At 30.0% G+C, this 25,453-nt stretch overlaps 1 protein-coding gene across 7 annotated transcripts in view; it reads left to right on the forward strand.

Moving 5' to 3' along the window:
- Ih (hyperpolarization activated cyclic nucleotide gated potassium channel Ih) overlaps positions 1 to 25,453 on the forward strand; it is a 185,616-nt gene that overhangs the window by 82,986 nt on the left and 77,177 nt on the right. For all 7 annotated transcript variants that reach the window (XM_075313200.1, XM_075313198.1, XM_075313202.1 and 4 more), the window contains exon 3: positions 8,824 to 11,268. In XM_075313200.1, the coding sequence (XP_075169315.1) occupies positions 8,824 to 11,268 (2,445 nt within the window). The remainder of the gene's footprint in view (positions 1 to 8,823; positions 11,269 to 25,453) is intronic.

The following is a 25,453-nucleotide window of genomic DNA, read 5'->3' on the forward strand; positions in this document are numbered from 1 at the left end:
AGAAAATTTTGTCAAAATTTAATTCCTATATAAAATTTTGCCCACATTTTATTTCTATATAAAATTTTGCCAACATTTTATATCTATAGAAAACTTTGTCAAAATTTTATTTCTAACGACAATTTCGTCAGAATTTTATTTCTATCGAAAAATTTGTCAAAATTTTATTCCTATAGGAAATTTTGTCAAAATTTTATTTCTATAGAAAATTTTGTCAAAACTTTATATCTATAGAAAATTTTGTCAAAATTTTATTTCTATAGAAAATTTTGTCAAAATGTTATTTTCATAGAAAATTTTGCCAAAATTTAATTTCTATATAAAATTTTGCCAACATTTTAATTCTATCGAAAATTTTGTCTAAATTTTATTTCTATAGAAAATTTTGTCAAAATTTATTTATATAGAAAATTTTATCAAAATTTTATTTCTATAGAATATTTTGTCAAAATTTTATTTCTATAGAAAATATTGTCAAAATTTATTTATATAGAAAATTTTATCAAGATTTTATTTCTATAGAATATTTTGTCAAAATTTTATTTCTATAGTACATATTGTCAAAATTTTATTTCTATGAAAATTTTGTCAACATTTTGTTTCCAAGAAAATTTTGTCAAATCTTTATTTCTATAGAAAATTTTGTCAAAATTTTATTCTATAGATAATTTTATTTCTATAGAAAATTTTGTCCAAATTTTATTTCTATAGAAAATTTGTCCAAATTTTATTTCTATAGAAAATTTTGTCAAAAATTTATTTTCATAGAAAATATTGTCAAAATTTTATTTCCATAGAAAATTTTGTCAATATTTTATTTCTATAGAAAACTTTGTCCAAATTTTATTTCTAAAGAAAATTTTGTCAACATTTTATTTTTATAGAACATTTTTACAAAATTTTATTTCTATAGAACATTTTTACAAAATATTTTTTTCTATAGCAAATTTTGTCAACATTTTGTTTCCAAGAAAATTTTGTCAAAATTTTATTTCTATAGATAATTTTATTTCTATAGAAAATTTTGTCCAAATTTTATTTCTATAGAAAATTTTGTCAAAATTTTATTTTCATAGAAAATATTGTCAATTTGGTCAATATTTTATTCCTGTTGAAAATTGTGTCAACATTTTGTTCCTATTGAAAATTTTGTCAAATTTTATTTCTATCGAAAATTTTGTCCAAATTTTATTTCCATAGAAAATTTTGTCAAAAGTTTATTTCTATAGAAAATTTTGTCAACATTTTATTTCTATTGAAAATTTTGTAAACATTTTATTCCTATTGAAAATTTTGTCAACATTTTATTCTTATTGAAAATTTTGTCAAATTGTTATTTCTATAGAACATTTTTGCAAAATTTTATTTCTATAGAAAATTTTTTCAAAATTTTATTTCTATAGAAAATTTTTACAAAATTTTATTTCTATAGAACATTTTTACAAAATTTTATTTCTAACATATAGAACATTTTTACAAAATTTTATTCCTATAGAATATTTTTACAAAATTTTATTTCTTTAGAACATTTTTTACAAAATTTTATTTCTATAGAAAATTTTGTCAACATTTTATTTCTATAAAAAAGTTTGTCAACATTTTACTCCAGTAGACAATTTTGTCAAAATTTTATTTCTGTAGAAAATTTTGTCAAAAATTTATTTCTATAGAAAATTTTGTCAAAATTTTATTTCTATAGAAAATTTTGTCAAAATTTTATTCCTATTGAAAATTTTGTCTACATTTTATTCCTATTGAAAATTTTGTCAACATTTTATTTCTATAGAAAACTTTGTCCAAATTTTATTTCTAAAGAAAATTTTGTCAACATTTTATTTCTATAGAACATTTTTACAAAATTTTATTTCTATAGCAAATTTTTACAAAATATTTTTTCTACAGCAAATTTTGCCAAAATTTTATTTTAATAAAAAATTTTGTCAAAATTTTTTTTCTATAGAAAATTTTGTCAAAATTTTATTTCTATAGAAAATTTTGTCAAAATTTTATTTCTATAGAAAATTTTGTCAAAATTTTATTTCTACAGACAATTTTGTCAAAATTTTATTTTAATAGAAAATTTTTCAAAATTTTATTTCTATAGAAAATTTTGTCAAAATTGTATTCCTATTGAAAATTTTCTCAAATTTTTATCTCTATAGAAAATTTTGTCAAAATTGTATTCCTATTGAAAATTTTCTCAAATTATTATTTCTATAGAAAATGTTGTTAATATCTTATTTCTATAGATAATTTTGTCAAAATTTTATTTCTATAGAAAATTTTGTCAAAATGTTATTTCTATAGAAAATGTTGTCAACAATGCCTAGTGGTGTACATTTATAGTGTAACGTTCTCAGGCCAACCAGCCAACCATCCATTTACAATACAGCTCATCTCAAAACACTTAATCGAAAGATTTATTATTTTTATCGATAAATGAAAAAATTGTTTAAGAAATACAGCTACCTTTCATCGCATCTGGCTATTTGAGATGATCGCATAAACCAATTTTAAATTGTCCATGGAATTTCGTATTTTTTCCTATTTGTTTATATGGCTTTCTCTAATCTATAAATCTCCCATTTAGCCCCATAGTCTTCATTAATGGCCCATGCATACACACACACACACATATATAGAGAATTTGAAAACAATTCCGTCGTAGTAAAGAAAAGATATTTTTCTTTATTATTTTTGATCTTACAATGCGAATTGTGAGGTACACTTTATTATTTTGGAATCATTCCAAAACGTGTGGCATTTACATTTAACGAGGACGATTTTAAAAGTCTGCCAATGGTCAAGGAATTGTGTGGGGGAATTTCTGTTAGAATCCCCTTATAGATTAATATGTTCAGATGTTGATATAGTAAATAAGGCAATAATTAATAGGAGAAAAATTTTTTTCTAATGCTTTCATTATATAATTACATTGTATCCTATTTATATTTTTACTAAATTTATTTAAATTTAAAACATATTAAAAATTTAACAACTAGAAATGTAATACTGTTATAAGTCAAAACTATATGAATAAATATAAAATAAATATAAATAAAATAAAATAGCGATTGGGCCAAGAGTGAATTTCACTGGGGCTATTATTCTGAAATTTTTAATAGATTGTTTTTTTTTCTACAATAAATTTCCAAAAACAAAATATTTCAAAATTCCTATTTTTTTATTTATTTTCTTAATCAATTTGTTGTTGGCTACAGTCGTTACAAAAACTTTGATATTTTATTTTTGATAAAATATTTTGCTGCACTATGAATATTCATTGTTTGGAGTGCACTGACCATACATTGCAATTAATTGATCACAATTGATTGGTGACGGCATTGGCTAGGAGGCAGAGGGGTACATCGTAACGAAGTGGCAACATATGGTCATCGAATAGGCGGAAATTTTCATTATGTAATTTATTTTCTTAATACCTTTCTCATACAGAAGAATTCTAGTACCAATATATATCTAAACAATTTAAATACAACCTAAAAGTTTTTTTTTAGAAAATTATCTAAATGATTTTGAAGAAATTTATGTTTAATGAAAAACATATATTCTTATTTAAAAGCAAGCAAACATTTTTCTATATCAAACGAAATGTTACTGCATTTCCGTTTAATATCTCTGTAGCACTGTATATGTATATGCATGTGTGGGCGTGTGTGTGTATGTGTGTTTAATAGATGCATTTACTTCGGCTTGATGTCACTTTACTTACTCGTGTCATTTATCTTCATTCGATTTATTTACTGTAACTCACTCACTTACTCATTGATTGAAGCTAATTAATCTCTAGCTCTCTCTTATTTCTAGTTTGTTGTTGTTGTAGACCAGTAGAGACTCTTATTTTATGGTATAGACATAGAAGGGCTATATATATGTGATATAACACTGATACAAATGCTATAACTTTTACTAGGAGGCACATTTGGTAATAAGATAAATTGAGTATGTACACTGAAAAAATTATTTACTTGATTCCAAAATTCCCTTAAGGATTTTGGTATTGATCCTGAGCCAAAAATTAAGACATTTTTTAACGACCTATGTGGCTTCAAGCCTATAATTAATAAAATTAAAATTAAAATACAAATCTCATTTATGGATTTTTCATTTCTTTTTTGTTTTTTTTTTTTTTTTGCGACAATTAATAAAGCTATTCACGTGCAAAAAAATCCAGTTAAAAATTATAATTGTAATAGACATTTTGAAGTAAAAACAGTTTTCTTAATTTCAAAAAAAATTAAAACAATAATACAAAATCCTCAAAATAAGTCTTGACGAGGGCTGCCAATTTTGTCGATTTATCGGCATTTTGACGATTTTTTAATCAAAAAATAGCAAATGCCTATTTTTACGATTTTTGCCCCAAAAATGACGATATTAGCTCCGGTCAACAATTTTAACTAATAGAAGTTCGTTTAGAGCCATCAAAAAGGAGAACACATTCGACAATTGTCAGAACGAGAAAATGCAAGTTTTTGTAGGAACTATACCTCATTTTATTACTACACGGTTGCCAATCGTGCCACAAATAAAAATAATTTGAAGAAAAATTTAACAGATATCTACTAAAATAATAATATTTTAAAGTTGTTGATCGAATTTTTGTGGTTAGTATATAAAAAAATGTAGTTTTATTCGTTATAAATGTTTTATATTGAATTTATAATAAAATTTATTTCTATAGAAAAGGTTTTAAAAATTTAATCTCTATAGAAAATTTTGTCAACATTTTATTTCTATAGAAAATGTTCTTAAAATTTAATTTATATAGATATTTGTTTCAAACTTTTATTACTATAGAAAATCTTGTCAAAATTTTGTTTCCATAGAAAATTTTGTCAAAATTTAATTTCTATAGAAAATTTTGTCAAAATTTAATTTTTATAGAAAATTTTGCGAAAATTGTATTTTTATAGAAAATTTTGCCAAAATTTTATTTCTATGGAAAATTTTCTCAAACTTTCATTTCTATACAAATTTTTTTCAAAATTTTCTTTTAATAGAAATTTTTTTCCAAATTTAATTTCTATAGAAAATTTTGTCAAAATTTAATTTCTATAGAAAATTTTGTCAACATTTTATTTGTATAGAAAATTTTGTCAAAATTTAATTTTTATAGAATTTTTTATATTTAATTTATAATAAAACTTATTTCTATAGAAAAGGTTTTCAAAATTTAATTTCTATAGACAATTTTGTTAAAATTTAATTTCTATAGAATAATTTGTCAAACTTTTGTTCAAAATTTTGTTTCTATGGAGAATTTTGTAAAAATTTTATTTCTATAGAAAATTTTGTCAAAATTTTATTTCTAACGAAAATTTTCTCACAATTTTATTTATATAGAAAATTTGTCAACATTTTCTTTCAATAGAATTTTTTTTTCAAAATTTAATTTCTATAGAAAATTTTGTCAAAATTTTATTTGTATAGAAAATTTTGTCACAATTTTATGTCTATAGAAAATTTTGTCAACATTTTATGTCTATAGAAAATTGTGTCAAAATTTAATTTTTATAGAATTTTTTATATTGAATTTATAATAAAACTTATTTCTATAGAAAAGGGTTTCAAAATTTAATTTCTATAGAAAATTTTTTTAAAATTTAATTTCTATAGAAAATTTTGTTTCTATGGAGAATTTTGTCAAAATTTTATTTCTATAGAAAATTTTGTCAAAATTTTATTTCTAACGAAAATTTTCTCACAATTTTATTTATATATAAAATTTTGTCAATATTTAAATTCTATAGAAAATTTTGTAAAAATTTAATTTCTATAGAAAATGTTGTCAAAATTTTATTTCTATAGAAAAGTTTCTCACAATTTTATTTCTATAGAAAATTTTTGTCAAAATTTCATTTCTGTTGTTTTTGATTTCAGCTTAAAACCATGCATTGACTAAATTGTCAGAATAAATTCAAGAGGAAGTACGCTCAAAATAAACCCAGCCAACTGCACTCAAATCGATGATTTGACGGTGGCATAGGAAAGAGATATGTTTGTACGAATTTAGGGCTTTTTTAGAAAATTTTGTCAAAATTTTATTTCTATAGAAAATTTTGTCAAAATTTAAAAAAATAAATTTAAATAAAAATTAATAGAAAATTTTGTCAAAATTTTATTTCTATAGAAAACTTTCTCAAGACTTTATATCTGTAGAAAATTTTTGCACATTTTTATTTCTATAGAATATTATTGCAAAATTGTATCTCTATAGAAAATTTTTTCTCTAGTAAATTCTTGCAAAAAATTTTGCAAAATTGTATTTCTTACAAAATGTTTGCAAGGTTTTATTTTTAATAACACATACATAGAAAACTTACTGAAATAAAACTATATGTTATAAAAAAAAATAATTTTTATATTATTCTTTGAATTGCATAGCATAGCATTGTAAATTTATTTTTTATTTTTTTTTTTTTTTTGTTATACATGACAGAATTCATGGTTGCTTTTGTTGTTGAAATGCATAGTTGTGTTAATTTTCTGTTCTTTATATGAAATAAATATTTTTGTTATTAACCGAAAAATGAGTTTGGTTTTAATATTATTTACATTGCAGATTTTTTGACGATTTTTAAAATGGAAGTGACGAATATGGTGACTTTTTCGGAAAAAGTGACAATTTTTCGTGAAATTTTATTGACAGCCCTGATCTTGACCTATATTTGAAGCGTTTTTATCTTAAATCTAAAGATTCAATACTTCCGTTAATTTAAGGACAATTTCTTTAAATCAAAAATGTTTTTTGTATTTTCTTTAAGGAAAATCTGCTTTCTATCAAAGACATATGTCTTTAACGAAGAGAATCATATTTCCAAAAATGTATATTCTAAATTTAATAAGAACAACGATTATAAAATTTCTTTTAATTAAAAAATTTATTATTGTAAAGATATTTGTCCTTAATATTGTGTAAATTGCGTATTCTAAAATTCAGGTTGTGTAGTCTTTAATACCATGAGATTGGTAAGGTACCTGACATTTTCCGTTTAATAACTTATGGCAATTCCGTAATCTTCATGTATAATAAGCTAGGGAGCCACCGTGGTGCAATGGTTAGCATGCCCGCCTTGCATACACAAGGTCGTGGGTTCGATTCCTGCTACGACCGAACACCAAAAAGTTTTTCAGCGGTGGATTATCCCACCTCAGTAATGCTGGTGACATTTCTGAGGGTTTCAAAGCTTCTCTAAGTGGTTTCACTGGAATGTGGAACGCCGTTCGGACTCGGCTATAAAAAGGAGGTCCCTTGTCATTGAGCTTAACATGGAATCGGGCAGCACTCAGTGATAAGAGAGAAGTTCACCACTGTGGTATCACAATGGACTGAATAGTCTAAGTGAGCCTGATACATCGGGCTGCCACATAACCTAACCTAACCATGTATAATAAGCTCAAATTTTTTTGTCAAAATTTAATTTTTATAGAATTTTTTATATTGAATTTATAATAAAACTTATTTCTATAGAATTTATAATAAAATTTATTTCTATAGAAAAGATTTTCAAAATTTAATTTCTATAGAAAAATTTGTCAAAATTTTGTTTCTATGGAGAATTTTGTCAAAATTTAATTTCTATAGAAAATTTTGTCAAAGTTTTATTTCTATAGAAAATTTTCTCACATGTATAAAATGCTCAAATTAAAATTCTAATAATATATTAAATTATTTGAACGAAGAAGCACCAGGTATCAGACTAGCATAAAAATTTATCACAATGGACTAAATTCTCCAAGTGAATCGAAAAATAAACCGGGCTTCCACATACAAATTTATTTTTTACTTTTCATGTTAGCCTGATACCGAAACAAGCGATCATCATCCAAATGCATGATTTAATTTATAATTAATTATTAGAAAAATTTTCGTTTTACGTTAAACCACAAACTTAGACCATATACAAGGATTTTTTAAAGGTCGTCCAAATATTTCTTAAAACTTGAATTATGTTTTTTTTTTTTTGTACTATATGAAAATTATAAATCTTCAAAAACTTATTATTGTCTATCAAAAAAATTCTAACTAGGAAAAAACCTACTTTCAACTTTCATGCTTACAACGAAACACAAAAAAAAAAACAACAACAAAATAATAATCCAATCGAATGGCATTGTCATCATCACTTGTGGCAATGAACATGAGATCGTCTACTTGCCTAACACAGCTGCTCAAATTTGAATCACAGCCGCTTGGTTTTGTATTCTTTTGTTTACTTCAAAGCTACACCAAACAAAACAAAAACAAAAACAACAACAACATAGCAATTGATTAAATGTTTTATTTCCTATTGTTGTGTATGTAGGTAGTATGGAATGTTCGTTTTGTGTATGGCCAAACAATTTTGTAAATTTTTGCAAAACTCACCAGTAACTATACTCTCTATGCTCTCTTTCTATCTCTCTCTCTCTCTGTGAAATACTCATGGGCCTCATCTTTCTTTTTTTCACCTTGCACATAACACTAAGGCACCACACACACATACACTGCTATTGGAAATGTTAATAACTCTGCTCTCACTTCAAAACAAATACTTTGTTTCTAATGCTTGTATAGAAATCATCTATTTTCTTTTTCTCACTATATGTTAGTTTTTTTTTTCAATCGCCTTCTAAACTCTCGCCCTAAGATTATTTAGATTTTTTTTATAGTCTTTTTAAATAGTTTTTAGATAAAAAGAATAAATTTAAGCAAAACCTTAATGTTATTAAAAAAAATATATATTCAAAATCTCTAATATTCAAATATGTTTTGGTGTTTTGGTTTCCTTTTTTCGCCTCTCTCTCTCACACACTTTACAGCAGTGCTAGCAGAGACAACTTGTATAGCAGTGATCCTCAACATCATCATCAGCAGCAGCAGCAGCAGCAACAACAGCAGCAGAGACACCAACGACAAGCCCCACAACACCATTCACATCAACACTTACTACGCCAGTCGTTGATCAACCTCAGTGGTGGTCAGAACCTATCGAACACTCCGCCGCTATATAGCAGTCATTCGGATAATAACAGTTATTGTAGTGCCAATACAAGCGTCTATCCATCGGACCATCAACACGATCCTCAAGGCTCTTTATACAATAGCCCCAGGCATTCGTCGTCGCGCCAACATAGTCCCGCTATTGTAACCGCCTCAGGCGGCGGTGGTGGTGGAAAACTCCACAAATCGATTTCGTGTAGTTGTGAATCTTTGAAATGCTCATCAACGTCGGTTGTAGGTGGAGGTCTTGAGACTTTATCGCCATCTTCTTTGGTGGCTGGAGGTTTAGGTCGACATAGTAGTAGTAGTGGTGGTGCCGGTACCGGTGGTGGTAGTGGTGTTGATACGAATACCACAAAATCGTTAAATCGGAATTTTCGCGATCTAAACTCACCGCTTGAGAAAAGTGATAACAACGAATTTTTACTCGATTCCCATACGGCAGGATATTACGCGAAACGCAGTTCCCACAGTACTTCACCCTCGACAGGTGATGGTGAGGGTTATTCCCTTGCAGCTGCAGCATACGGATCAGAATCAGGTCTACGCCTCTCCAAGCAAACTTCGTACGATAGTTCAGGTGGTGGTGGAGCAGGTGCCCATACGCCTCAATTGCTTTCCTTAGCCGATAGCCGCCAGGGTCCCAGGCAACTTGCCGCAAATCAATCGCCTCATCAATCGTACCTAGAGGGCGCTAGCCCCACGAGTCGCCTGTCCTATAGTCCCAATAGCAAAAGTAGTAGCTTGGCTATAGCTGATGCTGATTATCAGGATTCTCAGAATCCCAGTGAATTTACCCATCTAGTCGTTCAAAATTTTAGCAATTCGGATCCAATCCAGTCGCGAGACGACCCCAGCCACTGTGCGTCTTTGTTGAAAACCCACTATAGTGACTGTAACATATACGCCAAAAACGAATTTGACGCCAGCCAACAGCCGGATAAACAGCAGCTGGTTAACAAGGCCTATATATTTAAGTGTATCGGTGATAGTCCTTCGTTTCTGAAGACCAATAAAATCAAAGATCAATCGCGTAAGCTAAGAAATCTCTCGTTGAAAACCAATTCCACGGGTAAAAAGAAATCGCAGATTTTATCGAAATCGAACGCGGTCTCCGATAACTCCCTACATCCGGGTGATAAATATCTCAATCTCTATTTGGTGGAAAAGAAACAGGCCCAATTACAGCAGCAACAACAACAGCAAACGCAGCAGCAACAACAACTATCGGCAAACGGTGGTGGTGGTAATTCAGCAATAACTTCACCATCAGTGGCTTCCGGACACCAAGTGTCTGCGTCGTCACGTCACAGTGTCCCGTATATAGTAAACGGCACTGTGAAGTCGTCGCCATCGTCGTCGTCTCCATATCCCACATATCGTTCCTCAATTAAAAGTGAAACAGCCGTAAGTGCCGCTATACAGGCAGCCGCCGCCAGTGCCGCAGCAGCAGCAGCCGCCTCCGCCAGCAGTAGTAGTGATCATTATCAACAGCGGGCCTCATCGCCCTCCTCATTACAAACGCAAACGCCACTGCAGCAGCCGTCGCCGCATCAGCCTTCACAAGCCTTCAGTGGCGGTAGTGTCAATTATCTATCCTCGTCAGCCGCCTCGTCCTCGTCGCAGAGCAATAGGCCCAATAAAACAGCCAAAATTAATAACAAAGGCTGCAATCTGGTCAACAACGGCAATAAGCTCAGCGTCAGCACAAATTCGTGCAATCGTCTACATGCCGGTTCGTCGCCACATGCAATATCACCGAAAAGCTCTCTATCGAGTAACGGCCATCTCAACAAATATTGTCTGACCGACATAAGTCGCCGCAAGACCGAATTCAATCGCCAGCTCAGCGCCCCAACCGATTACACGCACCATTCATCGACCAGTAACGGGGTCAGTGGGGGTCACATCGGTGGTTCACATCATTCGCAACAAGAGGTACAACACGTTGGCGAATCCACATCGACGGTAGCCAGTGCCGGCTTTAAATCGCTGACATCGGTCGCCCAGCAGCAATTGCATCAGCAACAATCACAACAGCAATCGCAACAAACGCAATCGCACCATCAGCATCTCTATCACCAGCATCAGTTTCATCCACATCCGCATCAGCATCTGTTGCAGCATTTACACCAGCAACAATTGCCGCCACATCATACAGCGTCAACAACAACAGTATTAACGAAACCAACATCGAATTCGTGCACGAACAGTTTTAATCGGCGCCATATCAAGCGGCAAAAAAATACCAAATTAAATGAAAGGTAAGTGGAAATGAATCCTTCAGAAAAAAAGTGCGATTTTTTTTTTAGGTGAAAACGTTTCATTCATTTCAAAATTCATTAGGTTTAAGGAAACGTTCTAAGTCCACTTATATAAGGAATATTCTTGCGCAATTGTTGTGTAAAAAATTATATTTTACCCTTGTTCCAAAATTAGAACTTGTTCTAAAATTTTTTGGAAATGTCTTGCAACTATAGAAAAGTACATTTTATTCGAAAATTATGGTACATATTTTAGTTGGAAATTGGAAGCGGACTTTACCTTCGAATTTATGAATTCACTATTCTGATTTCGTATTCAGGCATAAAATTCTGGGAGTTGTCAATCATTTTCCTACAGTCCATTCTAGAAAATACTCTCGGATTTCGTTAATGCTTACATCATTTCTGAGTATTTTTCATTCATTGGAAAGCCTATATGGATGTAAGTTCGGGGTGCCACTCGAGACAAAAATAATCTACCAAATCTCGGAGAAAATTTTACCACAAAACTACCAAACAAAGACTTTTATTTCCATAGCAAACTTTGTCAAAATTATATTTCTATAATTTTTTTTCCAAATTTTATTTTTATAGAAAATTTTTTTAAAATTTTATTTCTATAGAAAATTTTGTCAAAATTTTATTTCTATAGAAAATTTAGTCCAAATATATTTCTATAGAAAATTTAGTCCAAATTTTATTTCTACAGAAAATTTAGTCCAAATTTTATTTCTATAGAAAATTTAGTCCAAATTTTATTTCTATAGAAAATTTTCTCAAAATATTATTTCTATAGAAAATTTTCTTAAAATTTTATTTCGATAGAAAAATTTGTCACAATTTTATTTCTATAGAAAATTTTGTCAAAATTTTATTTCTATAGAAAATTTTGTCAAAATTTTATTTCTATAGAAAATTTTGTCAAAACTTTCTTTCTATAAAAAATTTTGTCAAAATTTTATTTCTATAGAAAATTTAGTCCAAATTTTATTTCTATAGAAAATTTAGTCCAAATTTTATTTCTATAGAAAATTTAGTCAAAATTTTATTTCTATTGAAAATTTTTTAAAAATTTTATTTCTATAGAAAATTTTTGTCAAAATGTTATTTCTATTGAAAATTTTTTAAAAATTTTATTTCTATAGAAAATTTTGTCAAAATTTTATTTCTATAGAAAATTTTCCAAAATCTATATATAGATCTAAAGACAATTTTGTCCAATTTTTTTTTCTCTAGAACATTTTGTTAAAATTTTATTTCTATAATAAATTTTGTTAAAATTCTATTTCTATAGAAAATTTTCTCAAAATTTTATTTCTGTAGAAAATTTTGTTAACATTTTATTTCTATAGAAAAATTTGTCAAAATTTTATTTCTATACAAAGATTTTTACTTCCATAGCAAATTTTGTCAAAATTATATTTCTATAATTTTTTTTTCCAAATTTTATTTTTATAGCAAATTTTGTCAAAATTGTATTTCTATAGAAAATTTTGTCAAAATTTTATTTCTATAGAAAATTTTGTCAAAATTTTATTTCTATAGAAAATGTTGTCAAAATGTTATTTCTATAGAAATTTTTTTCAAAATTTTAATTTTTTTAAATTTTATTTTGTCAAAATTGTATTTCTATAGAAAACATTTTATTTTTATAAACATTTTTGTCAAAATTTTATTTCTATAGAAAATTTTGTCAAAATTTTTATTTCTATAGAAAATTTTGTAAACATTTTATTTCTATAGAAAATCTGGTCAAAATTTTATTTCTATAGAAAATTTGGTCAAAATTTTATTTCTATAGAAAATTTTGTCAAAATTTTATTTTTATAAAAATTTTTGTCAAAGTTTTATTTCTATAAAAAATTTAGTCCAAATTTTATTTCTATAAAAAAATTTCTCAAAATTTTATTTTTTATACCCTCCACCATACGATGGGCGTATATTAACTTTGTCATTCCGTTTGTAACACATCGAAATATTGCTCTAAGACCCCATAAAGTATATATATATCTGAGCATGTCCGTCCGTCCGTCCGTCTGTTGAAATCACGCTAAATTCCGAACGAACGAGTAGTTGTTATTGATGTAGGTCGGATGGTATTGCAAATGGGCCATATCGGTCCACTTTTACGTATAGCCCCCATATAAACGGACCCCCAAATTTAGCTTGCGGATCCTCTAAGAGAAGCAATTTTCATCCGATCCGGCTGAAATTTGGTACATGGTGTTAATATGTGGTCTCTAACAACCATGCAAAAATTGGTCCACATCGGTCCATAATTACATATAGCCCCCATATAAACCGATCACCCGATTTGGCTTGCGGAGCCTCTAAGAAAAGCAAATTTCATCCGATCCGGCTGAAATTTGGTACATGGTGTTAGTATATGGTCTCTAACAACCATGCAAAAATTGGTCTACATCGGTCCATAATTACAGATAGCCCCCATATAAACCGATCACCAGATTTGACCTATGGAGCCTCTTTGAAGACCGAAATTCATCTGATTCAGTTGAAATATGGTACGTGGTGTTAATATATGGCCTCAAACACCCATGCAAAAATTGGTCGAAATCGGTCCATAATTATATATAGGCCCCATATAAACCGATTTGATTGACCTCCGGAGCACCTTGGAAGAGCAAAATTCTTCCCATTCGGTTGAAATTTGGTACGTGATGTTAGTATATGGTATCCAACAACCATGTAGGAATTGGTTCCTATCGGTCCATAATTATATATAGCTCCCATATAAACCGATCCCCAGACTTGACCTCTGGTTCCCCTTGGAGAAGCAAAATTCATCCGATCTGGTTGAAATTTGGTACGTGGTGGTAGTATATGATATTTAACAACCATGCCAAAAGTGGTTCATATTAGTCCATAATCATATATAGCCCCCATATAAACCGATCTCGATATTTGGTTTTGGAGCCTCTTGGAGAAGCAAATTTCATCTGAGTCAGTTGAAATTTGAAATCATAATGACAAACTCCAAAAAGAAAAAACATTGTTTTCTTGCTAATTGCATTTTCCCTCACATCTTTCTCACATCCACGAGGTTTTTTAGTTCTTAACACCTTTTCTTGTAATACCAACAATGTAGAAGAAATTATATGATTTTATAAATGTTTAAAATTTTTTTACCTTTCGCCTGGACGGAGAATCGAACCGCGGACCATGCACTTTGTAAGCCAACGCACTAACCACTGAGCTATGTACCTGTTATGGTCACCAATAGATAAATATCCATATAAGTTATATTTATATAGCATAGCTTGCGGCGCCCGAATAAATAAAGTTTATTTAACAGAAACAAACATTTAGTTTGGCACCGTGGTGCAGTGGTTGCTACGTCCGACTTGCATGCCAAGGGTCGAGGGTTCGATCCCTGCTTCGACCAAAGTTTTTTTTTATTTTTTTTTTACATATATTCCAGATATGTTCGGAAGATTCCGAAAAAATGTTCAACATTACATTGTAGTATATTAAATTCTGAACTGTAAAATGTGTCTTATTAAAGACATAAAGTCAGAAAAGAACAGTGTTTGATACAAACGAAATGGATTGTGTTGTTGTTTCAAAAATAACTTTTTTTATTGAAAAAACAAAAATTCTGTAACAAACGAATTTTTTTGGTGATAAAAGTTAAAAATTTTCGAAGCAATTCAAAAAACTCTAACAAACGAAAAACGTTTTCGGTACACGTTTTCCAAACGTTTTTTTCTTTGCGTGTATATAGCCCCCATATAAGCGACCCCCATATTTCAATTCTTTCTCTCTACGTTCCGTGTAAAAGTCCATGTCGATTCGTAATTATTTGTAGACTTATCTATACATAACTTTTTTGTTATGTATAGGTTTGTGGATGACAGTCTTTCGTATAAGTTTCTACGCAATCCATGGTGGAAGGTACATAAGATTCGGCCTGGCCGAACTTACGGCCGTATATACTTGTTTTTTTTTTTTAATTTTATTTTGTCAAAATTTTATTTCTATAGAAAATTTTGTCAAAATCTATATATAGATCTATAGACAATTTTATCAAAATTTTATTTCTATAGAAAATTTGTTAAAATTTTATTTCTATAGAAAATTTTCTCAAAATTTTATTTCTATAGAAAATTTTGTAAAAATTTTATTTCTATAGAAAATTTTCTCAAAATTTTATTTCTATAGAAAATTTTGTAAAAATTTTATTTCTATAGAACATTTTCTCAAAATTTTATTTGTATAGAAAATTTTGTCAAAATTTTATTTCTGTAGAAAATTTTCTCAAAATTTCATTTCTATAGAAAATTTCCTCAAAATTTCATTTCTATAAAAAACTTTTCTCAAAATTTTATTTCTATACAAAATTCTCTTAGTTTGAGAGAAATATTTTACAAAATCTACCGAATCATCGAAAATTCTACCAGCAACTAACTCCAACTAAACTGGTGTTAATGTAAAAATTCCAAGAATAAGGTTACATTTCACAATAAACACTGACTTAATCGATAAGTGATCTCCTCTCATAGAGCTACTCCTTCAATGGGAACGCACGCTACCTATAAAATTTTTACATACAATTTTGTAATTTCGATTCCTTGGAATAATATCATCGTATCCAAGTTCAATGCTTTTAACTGGAGTATTATTATCTTTGGGTTCAATAAACTTTTTGAAGGATGATATTTTCTGACCTTTTTGAAACTTTTGTCAACAGTAATCAATTCTGGATTTCATCTTAATAATCACAAAATATGTTCAATAAATTAAAAGCTAACAAAAAAATGCTTAATGCATTGTTAAATTAGCATTTCTAATTACTTTACATATACAAAATGAAAACAATAGGGAAGTAAGATGTAAGCACAAGCTCGATTCAAGCGAATTATTGAAAGAATTTTTCTTTCTTCCTAGATATCATATTTAAATTGAAAAAAAAACAATAATCGAAATTATATTAAATTTAAATAAAACCAAATTTCATTTAAACAAATTTGAAAATAATCTAAAAAAGATTTATAGACATTCACATTACACTTCGAATAACCACTTTAACTAGATTTCAACTGTCATTTTCATTGTGCTCAAAATTCACATTTTTAAAATGTCAAAATATTAAATCCTTTAAGACATAAAGGATTTAAAATTTTGATTTAATGATGCAAAATATATGCAAAACATTTGATAATATTGCGTTTTTCTCGAATGTATGCCAATAACATTCCAAAACATCAGCACCAAAAATTCCATGTGTTCGAATTTCTGTTGAAAACCAAATAAATTTATCTTCCCTTCATTTTTTTTTTGTGTTTGGCTAATGTAAATATTTTCTTTTTAAATAAACAAAGTTTGAAAACACAACACCGACTGCATACCTTGCCTCCCACCAAACCAAATAAAGCATTACGTTGAGCAAAAAGTTAATTTTAATTCTAAATTTAAATTTAAAATGTGCATACATTGTGTCAGAGAGGAGGAAAATTAATGAATTATTAAGACGTCAAAGCTACCGCACTTCCAACACCGGACACCAGTGGCTAGCTCTCTTACAAATTATAAACCGCAAACAAGAACACTAATTACTCGCTCGCTTACACTGTTTGTTTTTACTAAGAAATTTAAATAAATTATTTTTTTCGCACTAATTGTCATTACATCAGGTTGTGTTTTAATGAAGTTAAGTGAATATATGATGTCTTACACAGATGACAACCATGGCACAGTGGTTTGTGTGTGAGTGAGAGGGAGAGGTTTTATTTGCCCTCATGATAATTCTTATGTCAGAAAACTTTCTCCTTACAGATATGTTATCTCTAAAAAAAGTTATTCTATTTTCACCTTATGAGATCCTTTGAAGATAATTAATTGCTTGAGTGTCATAACTTCTCCTAAGCTCTCGTTACATCTCAGCAACATTGTTTTGATCAACACTCTCATATCATGTTCTAACAGATTCTCTTTAATTCTATAGGGGGAGAGTGACCAGTAACATTTCGATAAATCTAATGAGTGTGGCTCAGCAAACAAAAAACAACACTACTAATTTTTCAATATTTGGCCCGGAAAAGTAAACTGAAAAAAAATATTTTCATTTAGAACAAACAATTTACACAATATTAAGGACAAATTTCAAATAATTAAGGGAAAGTTTATAATACTTGCTTCAAATTGTATTTTAATTAAATTTAGGACACGAATTTTGCATCTTTGGTTTAAAATGTTTTTTGGAATTAAGAAAACATTTTTTTTTACTTTGACCTATCAGTTATAACTTGGACTTGTAAACTGGCATTTGCTGGTACGTGAATAGCTTTATTCATATATCGCAAAATGAGAATGAAAATTCAATAAATAATTTTAATTGTATTGATCCTAGATTTAAAGCTAGACATATCGCTAAAAATGTCTTCATTTTAGAGAAGGCGTATCTCTGGCACGGAATTAATACGAAAATCCTTTATGGTTTATGGATAAAAAAACTTTTGATCCAAGTAACCCTTTCTTTTGAGTGTACATTGAAACCTTTACAACTTGACCAATCTGAAAACCAGACACTTCTCAAAAGCAAAAAACAAACACTTTTTTATTGGGTACAAGAAAAAAACATGAATAAAAATGATTTCATCCTTTAAACACTGTGCCTTTTGCTGGAAATAAAATGTTTGTTATTCTGTTGTTGTTGTATTTTTCTTTCTCTTTGAAATTTCGAATAAACAAGAGAACGGCAATGAAGCTTTCCCTACATTTAACACATTTTATTTTCCTCAACGCTCTCAAATCTTGTTCTACAAATTTCTCTTCAATCCTCTTATATTGTGTATATATACCGATTTGTACTGGGTTATCTTATGACTACAACTATGCCTCTCCGCATACTCTTTCATCACTTATGCTCATACTCATACATCACAGATACTAATAAACCACTGAGAGCATATTTACACAACAGCGAATCACTAACTCTTCGGTTGGGCTTGGGGTGTCACTGCACTGTAAGTGATAAAATTTAGTGAGAACAACACTAATACAGCTTAGTTCGATTCAAGTACTCTCTTTTCTCACATATATGTGCTCATACTCGTTTATCACAGATACAGATAGCATATTTAGACATCGGCTGATCACTAACACTTCAGTGCACTGTAAGAGATAAGATTTAGTTAGAACGGCACTAATACAGTCTAGATCTATTTATGTAGTGATGTTCAAGGCCCTATTGCTTCTTACAGCCATAGTACCCTGACATTGCACTATGGGCGGAAATTGAAAATTTGCGGCAAAAATTATTTACAATCAATCTAATATCGCCAAACATGGTATATCGATATATCTTATCAAAATCAAATGTTACCAACAAAAAGGGAGTCAATCCCCCTTATTCCAGGTGCGTTACTATAGAGAGGTCGAAATTGTAATTCCACTTGGAATACTATAGAATATACACCCATAGAAAAAATCATGAACGGCGTGGTCATTTTGAAACGATCCGTTCATGAAAGTGAATCAACACACATGTGTTGTCAAACTGAGAACAGACGGGGACAATCTGACAACGTAAAAATGACACCATAAATTTTCAAAACAACAACCAGCGTTCATGATCTGAAAACGTAATGGTTACGAATTTATAAACAAAATTAAAAAAGATTTCCCCTACCGTGACTCGAACCTGTGTTGCCTGCACGATACACGTTAACAGTCGCCTTAGCACATTGCACCAACGGCGGAGTTGACATAACAACGTCTAACGATTATTTTAAGACATTTCATGACCAAAGAAAAACGAATGCCGTTCATGCAATCGTGAACGCCCGTGGACGAAATCGTGAACATTCCGTTTTGATTTTTTGTGAACGTTTCCGTTTCATTTTGACAACGTCCGTTCACGATTGTGAAACGCAATTTTTTCTATTAGTGTACTCTTAGATGGAGTTTAATTTATTTATATATATTTGCTTATTTTCCTTATTAAGAAAGCGCCTTATCCCCAGAACTTGATGTAAATAGTATAAACCAGTTGTCATTTTATTAAATTAATTTTATTAATTAAAATTAAACAAATATTAACCATCAAAATCACATTCGCAGGATTCGCAGGATTCCGCTCGCAATTATTAACCGATTTTGATAAAATTTGGTACAACACGTTTTCTTGGTCAAAGGACAAACACGGTTGAATTTCGAAAAAAATGGATCAAAGTTACATATAGCCCCCATATATATGTATCGCCCGATTTCGACAAATTAGACCATACTGCGCTTATTTACTTCCCGATTGTCTTCAAATTTAGCACAAAGTAATTTTTTATAGTACCCTTAAAGTGTGCAAAATTTCATCAAATTCGGTTCAGATTTAGATATAGCTACCATATATATGTATCGCCCGATTTTCCCAAATTTGACTATAAAACCCTTACATTTATTTTAGTATGGGCAAGTTTGGGCAGACAAACTTTACAGCACGTAAAAGTATACTTCCCCACGAACAATAATAAGCAAAAAATTTCATTAACAATCGTTAACATTTCTAGTTCTATTCCTCGCAAATATACGTATGTGTTACAATTTTCACATATAAACCGCACTTTTGAATCCATAAATTCAAGTTCAAAAACAAAAATAGTTTGTAAAGTCTTTACAACATTTTGAACTACTAAACCTCCTCTTAGAATCTACATTTAAAAGTTTTCTTTATTCACTTTTATTGCGAAAAAACTTAAGCACGAAATTTTTCAATTTTTGTTCGCCTTGATTAAACGCAACTGGCATACATTTTGGTAAACATTGGCAGCCTTTTTCTGCTGAACAGGGTTGCCAAGTTTTAAATTAACTTTCGATTTTTACTTTCTATAGTAATTTCAATTGGATTATCCAATAATTTTTCATTTTGAGAATTTGACTTTTTGGCGCTGTTTTGCGATTTCCGCCCATAGTGCATTGGTTAGCATAGGAATGCTACTGGTTAAAAAGGTCCAAAATCCCGGATGTATGGGGAAACCTTCTGGTATTATGGACTATTAGATTTTTTTGCAAATGATTTATAATTTATTAAATCTTCAGAAAACTTGGAATATTTGAAGCTCATTTTTTAAAATTAAAATTGACCTAATTTGTGCTTCCTGAATTACACAGAAAAAAAAAATTCATTAAAATTTTTCCAAATAAATCTTAATTGAGTTTTAAAAAATGTTCAATTAAAAATGTAACTGATTCGACAAATGTTTTCATTGAAACAAAAATCAATCACAAAAATTAATAGTATCAATTAATTTTTTAATTGATACTATAATTTCTGTGATTGAAGACATTTCAATTAAAAATTTATTTGGATCACTTAATTTCGTGATTGAATCAGAAAAAAATGTATGTGTAACAAAATTAACTACTTAATCTTTCAATATTTGCCCCATGTCAAATACAGTAAAACCTCTCAAATTTGGCTACGCTGAAAAATGGATAACTCTCAAAAGTAAAACTCTTTTTATGGTGTAGAGCAAAAAATCATTAAACACAATTTCATTCTAGAAAACACTGTGCTTTTTTGTTGGTAACTATATTTGTTGTAATGCTTGTCGTTATTGCTGTCTGTTTTTTTTTTTTGTTTTTTTTTTTTTTTTTGCCTCCGTTAAAATCTACAAGGCAGAGTGGGGTTGTTGACTACAAACATTGATAGGTTGTTGATTTGCCGTTTTTCTGTTTTTATTTCTTGGTCTTGTTTGACAGTTGTCAGGCAATTCGCATATATTTCCAGTTCGATACCGAATTCAATTTCAATTAGAAATTCAACAACAGAACCCGTTAAAAAATCTAATAGATGGACGGATACAAACAAACAGACAACAAATGATTATTTATGACGTTTATAATGTTTATTTGATATATACAACAACAACAAAAATACACAAAATTTTATTTGAACATTTGAAATTTGTGATTTCGGTAGCGTATCTTATGAGGTGAAAGAGTACCTGGTATAGATATCGAAATTTATCATTCCACTCAAAGACGAAGTCAAATTCGCATATAAATTCAATAACAACTGAAAAAAAAAACGAAACAAAAATCACTTAACAGCTTGTCTACAATAACCTTGAGGGAAACACCTCCCTTATGAATGGTCTCAAAAACACAAATATGTAGGTAATATTTTTGTTAAATCAATCATACGATTTTGAAAGGAGGGTTGTGCCAAAAACAAATTCGTTGAAATGTGCCAAACATGTAAAAAACAAAACAAAGAAAACTATAATTATCTTAAAATTTCCAATCACTACATAAATGAAGACTTTTGGACAATATAGTTTGCTTTTTTTTTGTATTAAAAGCCATTGTGTGAAATTTGTGGTTTATTTTATTTTTTTTTCTTTTTTTTGCGGTTAATATTTTCTTTTGAAGTAAATGAGGGTAGAAAAAAATCGTTTGTCTTTTTTAGATACCTAAGTGTATATCAATAGTTAGGTTTCCAAAAACAACAAAAGAAAAATGTATATGTTTTTATTTTTTCTAGCCTCCGTTGAAAACTTCATTATACCCCCCACCATAGGATGGGGGTATATTGACTTTGTCATTCCGTTTGTAACACATCGAAATATTGCTCTAAGACCCCATAAAGTATATATATTCTAGGTCGTGGTGAAATTCTGAGTCGATCTGAGCATGTCTGTCCGCCCGTCCGTCCGTCTGTTGAAATCACGCTAACTTCCGAACGAAATAAGCTATCGACTTGAAACTTGGCACAAGTAGTTGTTATTGATGTAGGTCGGATGGTATTGCAAATGGGCCATATCGGTCCACTTTTACGTATAGCCCCCATATAAACGGACCCCCAAATTTGGCTTGCGATTGCTCTAAGAGAAGCAAATTTCATCCGATCCGGCTGAAATTTGGTACGTGGTGTTAGTATATGGTCTCTAACTACCATGCAAAAATTGGTCCACATCGGCTCATAATTATATATAGCCCCCATATAAACCGATCCCCAGATTTGGCTTGCGGAGCCTCATAGAGAAGCAAATTTCATCCGATCCGGTTGAAATTTGGAACATGGTGTTAGAATGTGACCTCTAAAAAACACGCAAGAATTGGTCCATATCGGTCCATAATTATATATAGCCCCCATATAAACCGTTTCCCAGATTTGATCTCTGGAGCCTCTTGGAGGAGCAAAATTCATCCGATCCGGTTGAAATTTGCAACGTGGTGTTAGTATAAGTTAGCTAATATCCATGCCAAAATTGGTCCATATCGGTCTATAGTTATATGCAGCCGATCCCCAATCACACAAAAATTGGTCCATATCGGTTCATATTCATGGTTGCCACTCGAGCCAAAAATAATCTACCAAAATTTTATTTTTATGGAAAACACTGTCAAAATGTTATTTCTATAGAAAATTTTGTCAAAATTTTATTTCTATAGAAAATTTTGTACAAATTTTATCTCTATAGAAAACTTTGTCCAAATTTTATTTCTATAGAAAATTTTTTCTAAATTTTATTTCTATAGAAATTTTTTCTAAATTTTATTTCTATAGAAATTTTTTTCCAAATTTTACTTCTATTGAAAATGTTGTCAAAATTGTATTTCTATAGAAACTTTAAACTTAATTATATACGTATTTAATCGGCCTTTTTTAGTTTAATATATACTACGTATGGACTACCTTGTAATTTAGAAAACGATGTTAGGAAGTTTTAAAATACCTTGCCATCGGCAAGTGTTACCGCAACCCAAGTAATTCGATTGTGGATGACAGTCTTCAGTAGAAGTTTCTACGCAATCCATGGTGGAGGGTACATAAGTTTCGGCCTGCCCGAACTTACGGCCGTATATACTTGTTAAAATTTCGGGTAAACGAGAGAACTGTAACGAAGCTTTCCTTACATGTAAAACATTTTGTTCTTTTATGTATATATACTCACTTATACTGAGTTATGACTACGACTATGCCTCTCCGCGTACTCTTTTGACACATATACTCATACTAGTAAATCACAGCTACTGATGAACCTGTGACAGCATATTTACACATTGCCAAATCACTAAGTCTTCAGTTGGGAGAAAGCTTTTGTGAGAACCACACCATAGCCTAACTTGATTCAAGTACTCTCTATTTCACATCACAGTTATTAATGAACCAGTGACAGCATATGTACACATCGCTTGATCACTAACTCTTAACTCTGGGCATTGGGTGTGAGTGCATGTAAGCGAATGATTTAGTGAGAGTAACACTAATACAGCCTAGCTCTATTAAAGTAGTGGTGTTCGAGGCCCTCCCTTCAGTTTTTTTGGTGCCAATTGACCCCTTTTTCCAAGCAATTGGAATTTTATACCGGTCATGGGACTGGTTGTATTTAGCCAATTGGTAGCCACTTCATGAATTTGTCTCTAGACCACAATGAACCTATCCCCTAACCGGTTCAAATGTCTCTATCACAGGGTTAATTAACACATTTCTGGCCCTTTTGCATCTATAACAGGGACAGTTCTATTTTTAGATTTTTTTTCAGTTATATTTTCCCTACATTTGTTCATTTTCTACCAATATCACAAACATTTAAATTGACGTTTCAACGCTGGGTGTTCAATGGCGTTTGTGGCTGAATGCGTTAAGGCGTTTTGTTATGCTGCCAGTAAACCCAGGTTCAAAACCTGGCCGGAGCGAAAAAGTTTTATCAAATTGTAAAAATTAGATAAAATAACATAAGACAAATAAAAAAAACATTGATAGAAATAAGAAGTAAAATTGGTGGAAAATTTTGTTTTTTTAGAACTGTCTCTCTAACATGTCTATTTGAACTGGTTAATTGGTGGGTTGAAAACAACCGGTTAAAGGATTGGTTTGTGGGGGTCAATTGACCCTTCCTATGACAACCCCATTTTAATTTCACCGGTCACCTAACCAGTTAAAGGACCTGTACCGGCTATAAAGGACAGGTGAAACGACCGGTTTGGGACCAGTCCCAAGAACTGAAGGGTACTTACAGCCATAGTACTGGTTAGCATAGGGATGCTACTGTTTACAACATACCCTGACTTAACAGCCTGTCTCCTGTACAGAGCTGCCAATTTTGCCGATTTATCGGCATTTTGCCGGGTTTTTACGCAAAAAATAGGAAACGCCGATTTTCTTAGAAAATTACGATTTTAACTTCCTTTACATACCGAAAAAATCATGGTTGTTCGCCAATTCACATCAAATGTGGAATAAGTTTTTAGTCGGATGAACTTAAAAAATAAACTAACATTAGAAGCTCGATCGAGAATTATTCAACGCAGGAAAGTTGTTTTAATACCCATGTGACAACTAATTTCTATGAATGTGTAATACAAATATATATCAGTTCTAATAGAATTATAATGCAGTACAAAAAAATAAACACATACAAACATAACAATCTGATAAACCATAAAAAAATTACCCGTTTTTGGGAAACACCGGTCATTTTCTCCAGTGTTATAAGTAAACATTAAAGTTCTCACCAAAAATCAGATTTGTTTATATTTAAATAAAAATGTTACTCAATTCATAACTATATATTGTAGAAAAATCTAATTATTTTATGGACAAATAATTATTTTATGAAAAATGGGGGCTATACCAAAACATGGACCGATTCTCACCATGTCTGTCGCACCTCTTTATAGACCTAAACTAACACTAGACTTCAAATTTCAGACAAATTGGATAAAAACTACGGTTTGTATAAGCCCATGACCCCAAATCGGGTGGTCGGTTTCTATGTGGACTATATCAAAACTTGGACCGATATAGCCAATCTTGAAACTTGACCTGCCTGCAGATAAAAGACGAGTGTGTGCAACATTTCAGCACGATTGCTCCATTATTGAAGACTGTAGCGTGATTACAACAGACAGACATTCTTATATCGTCTTAAATTTCTCCCTGATCAAGAATATATATATACTATATATAGTCGGAAATCGATATTTCGATGTGTTACAAACGGAATGACAAACTTGTTATACCCACGTCACTATTCTATGGTGGTGGGTATAAAACCACAATAATGTTTCGTGAAATTTTATTAACATCCCTTGTGCTATAACCTTGAGTGAAGCACCTCCATTATGAATATTCTCAAAAAAAAAAAATATATGAAGGTAATATTTTTGTAAAATCAATCATAGCAATTTGCAGGGAGGGCTGTGCCAAAAAAAACACAATTCG

This window comes from Haematobia irritans, chromosome 5 (assembly GCF_050003625.1).
Source record: "Haematobia irritans isolate KBUSLIRL chromosome 5, ASM5000362v1, whole genome shotgun sequence".
Lineage (NCBI taxonomy): Eukaryota > Metazoa > Arthropoda > Insecta > Diptera > Muscidae > Haematobia > Haematobia irritans.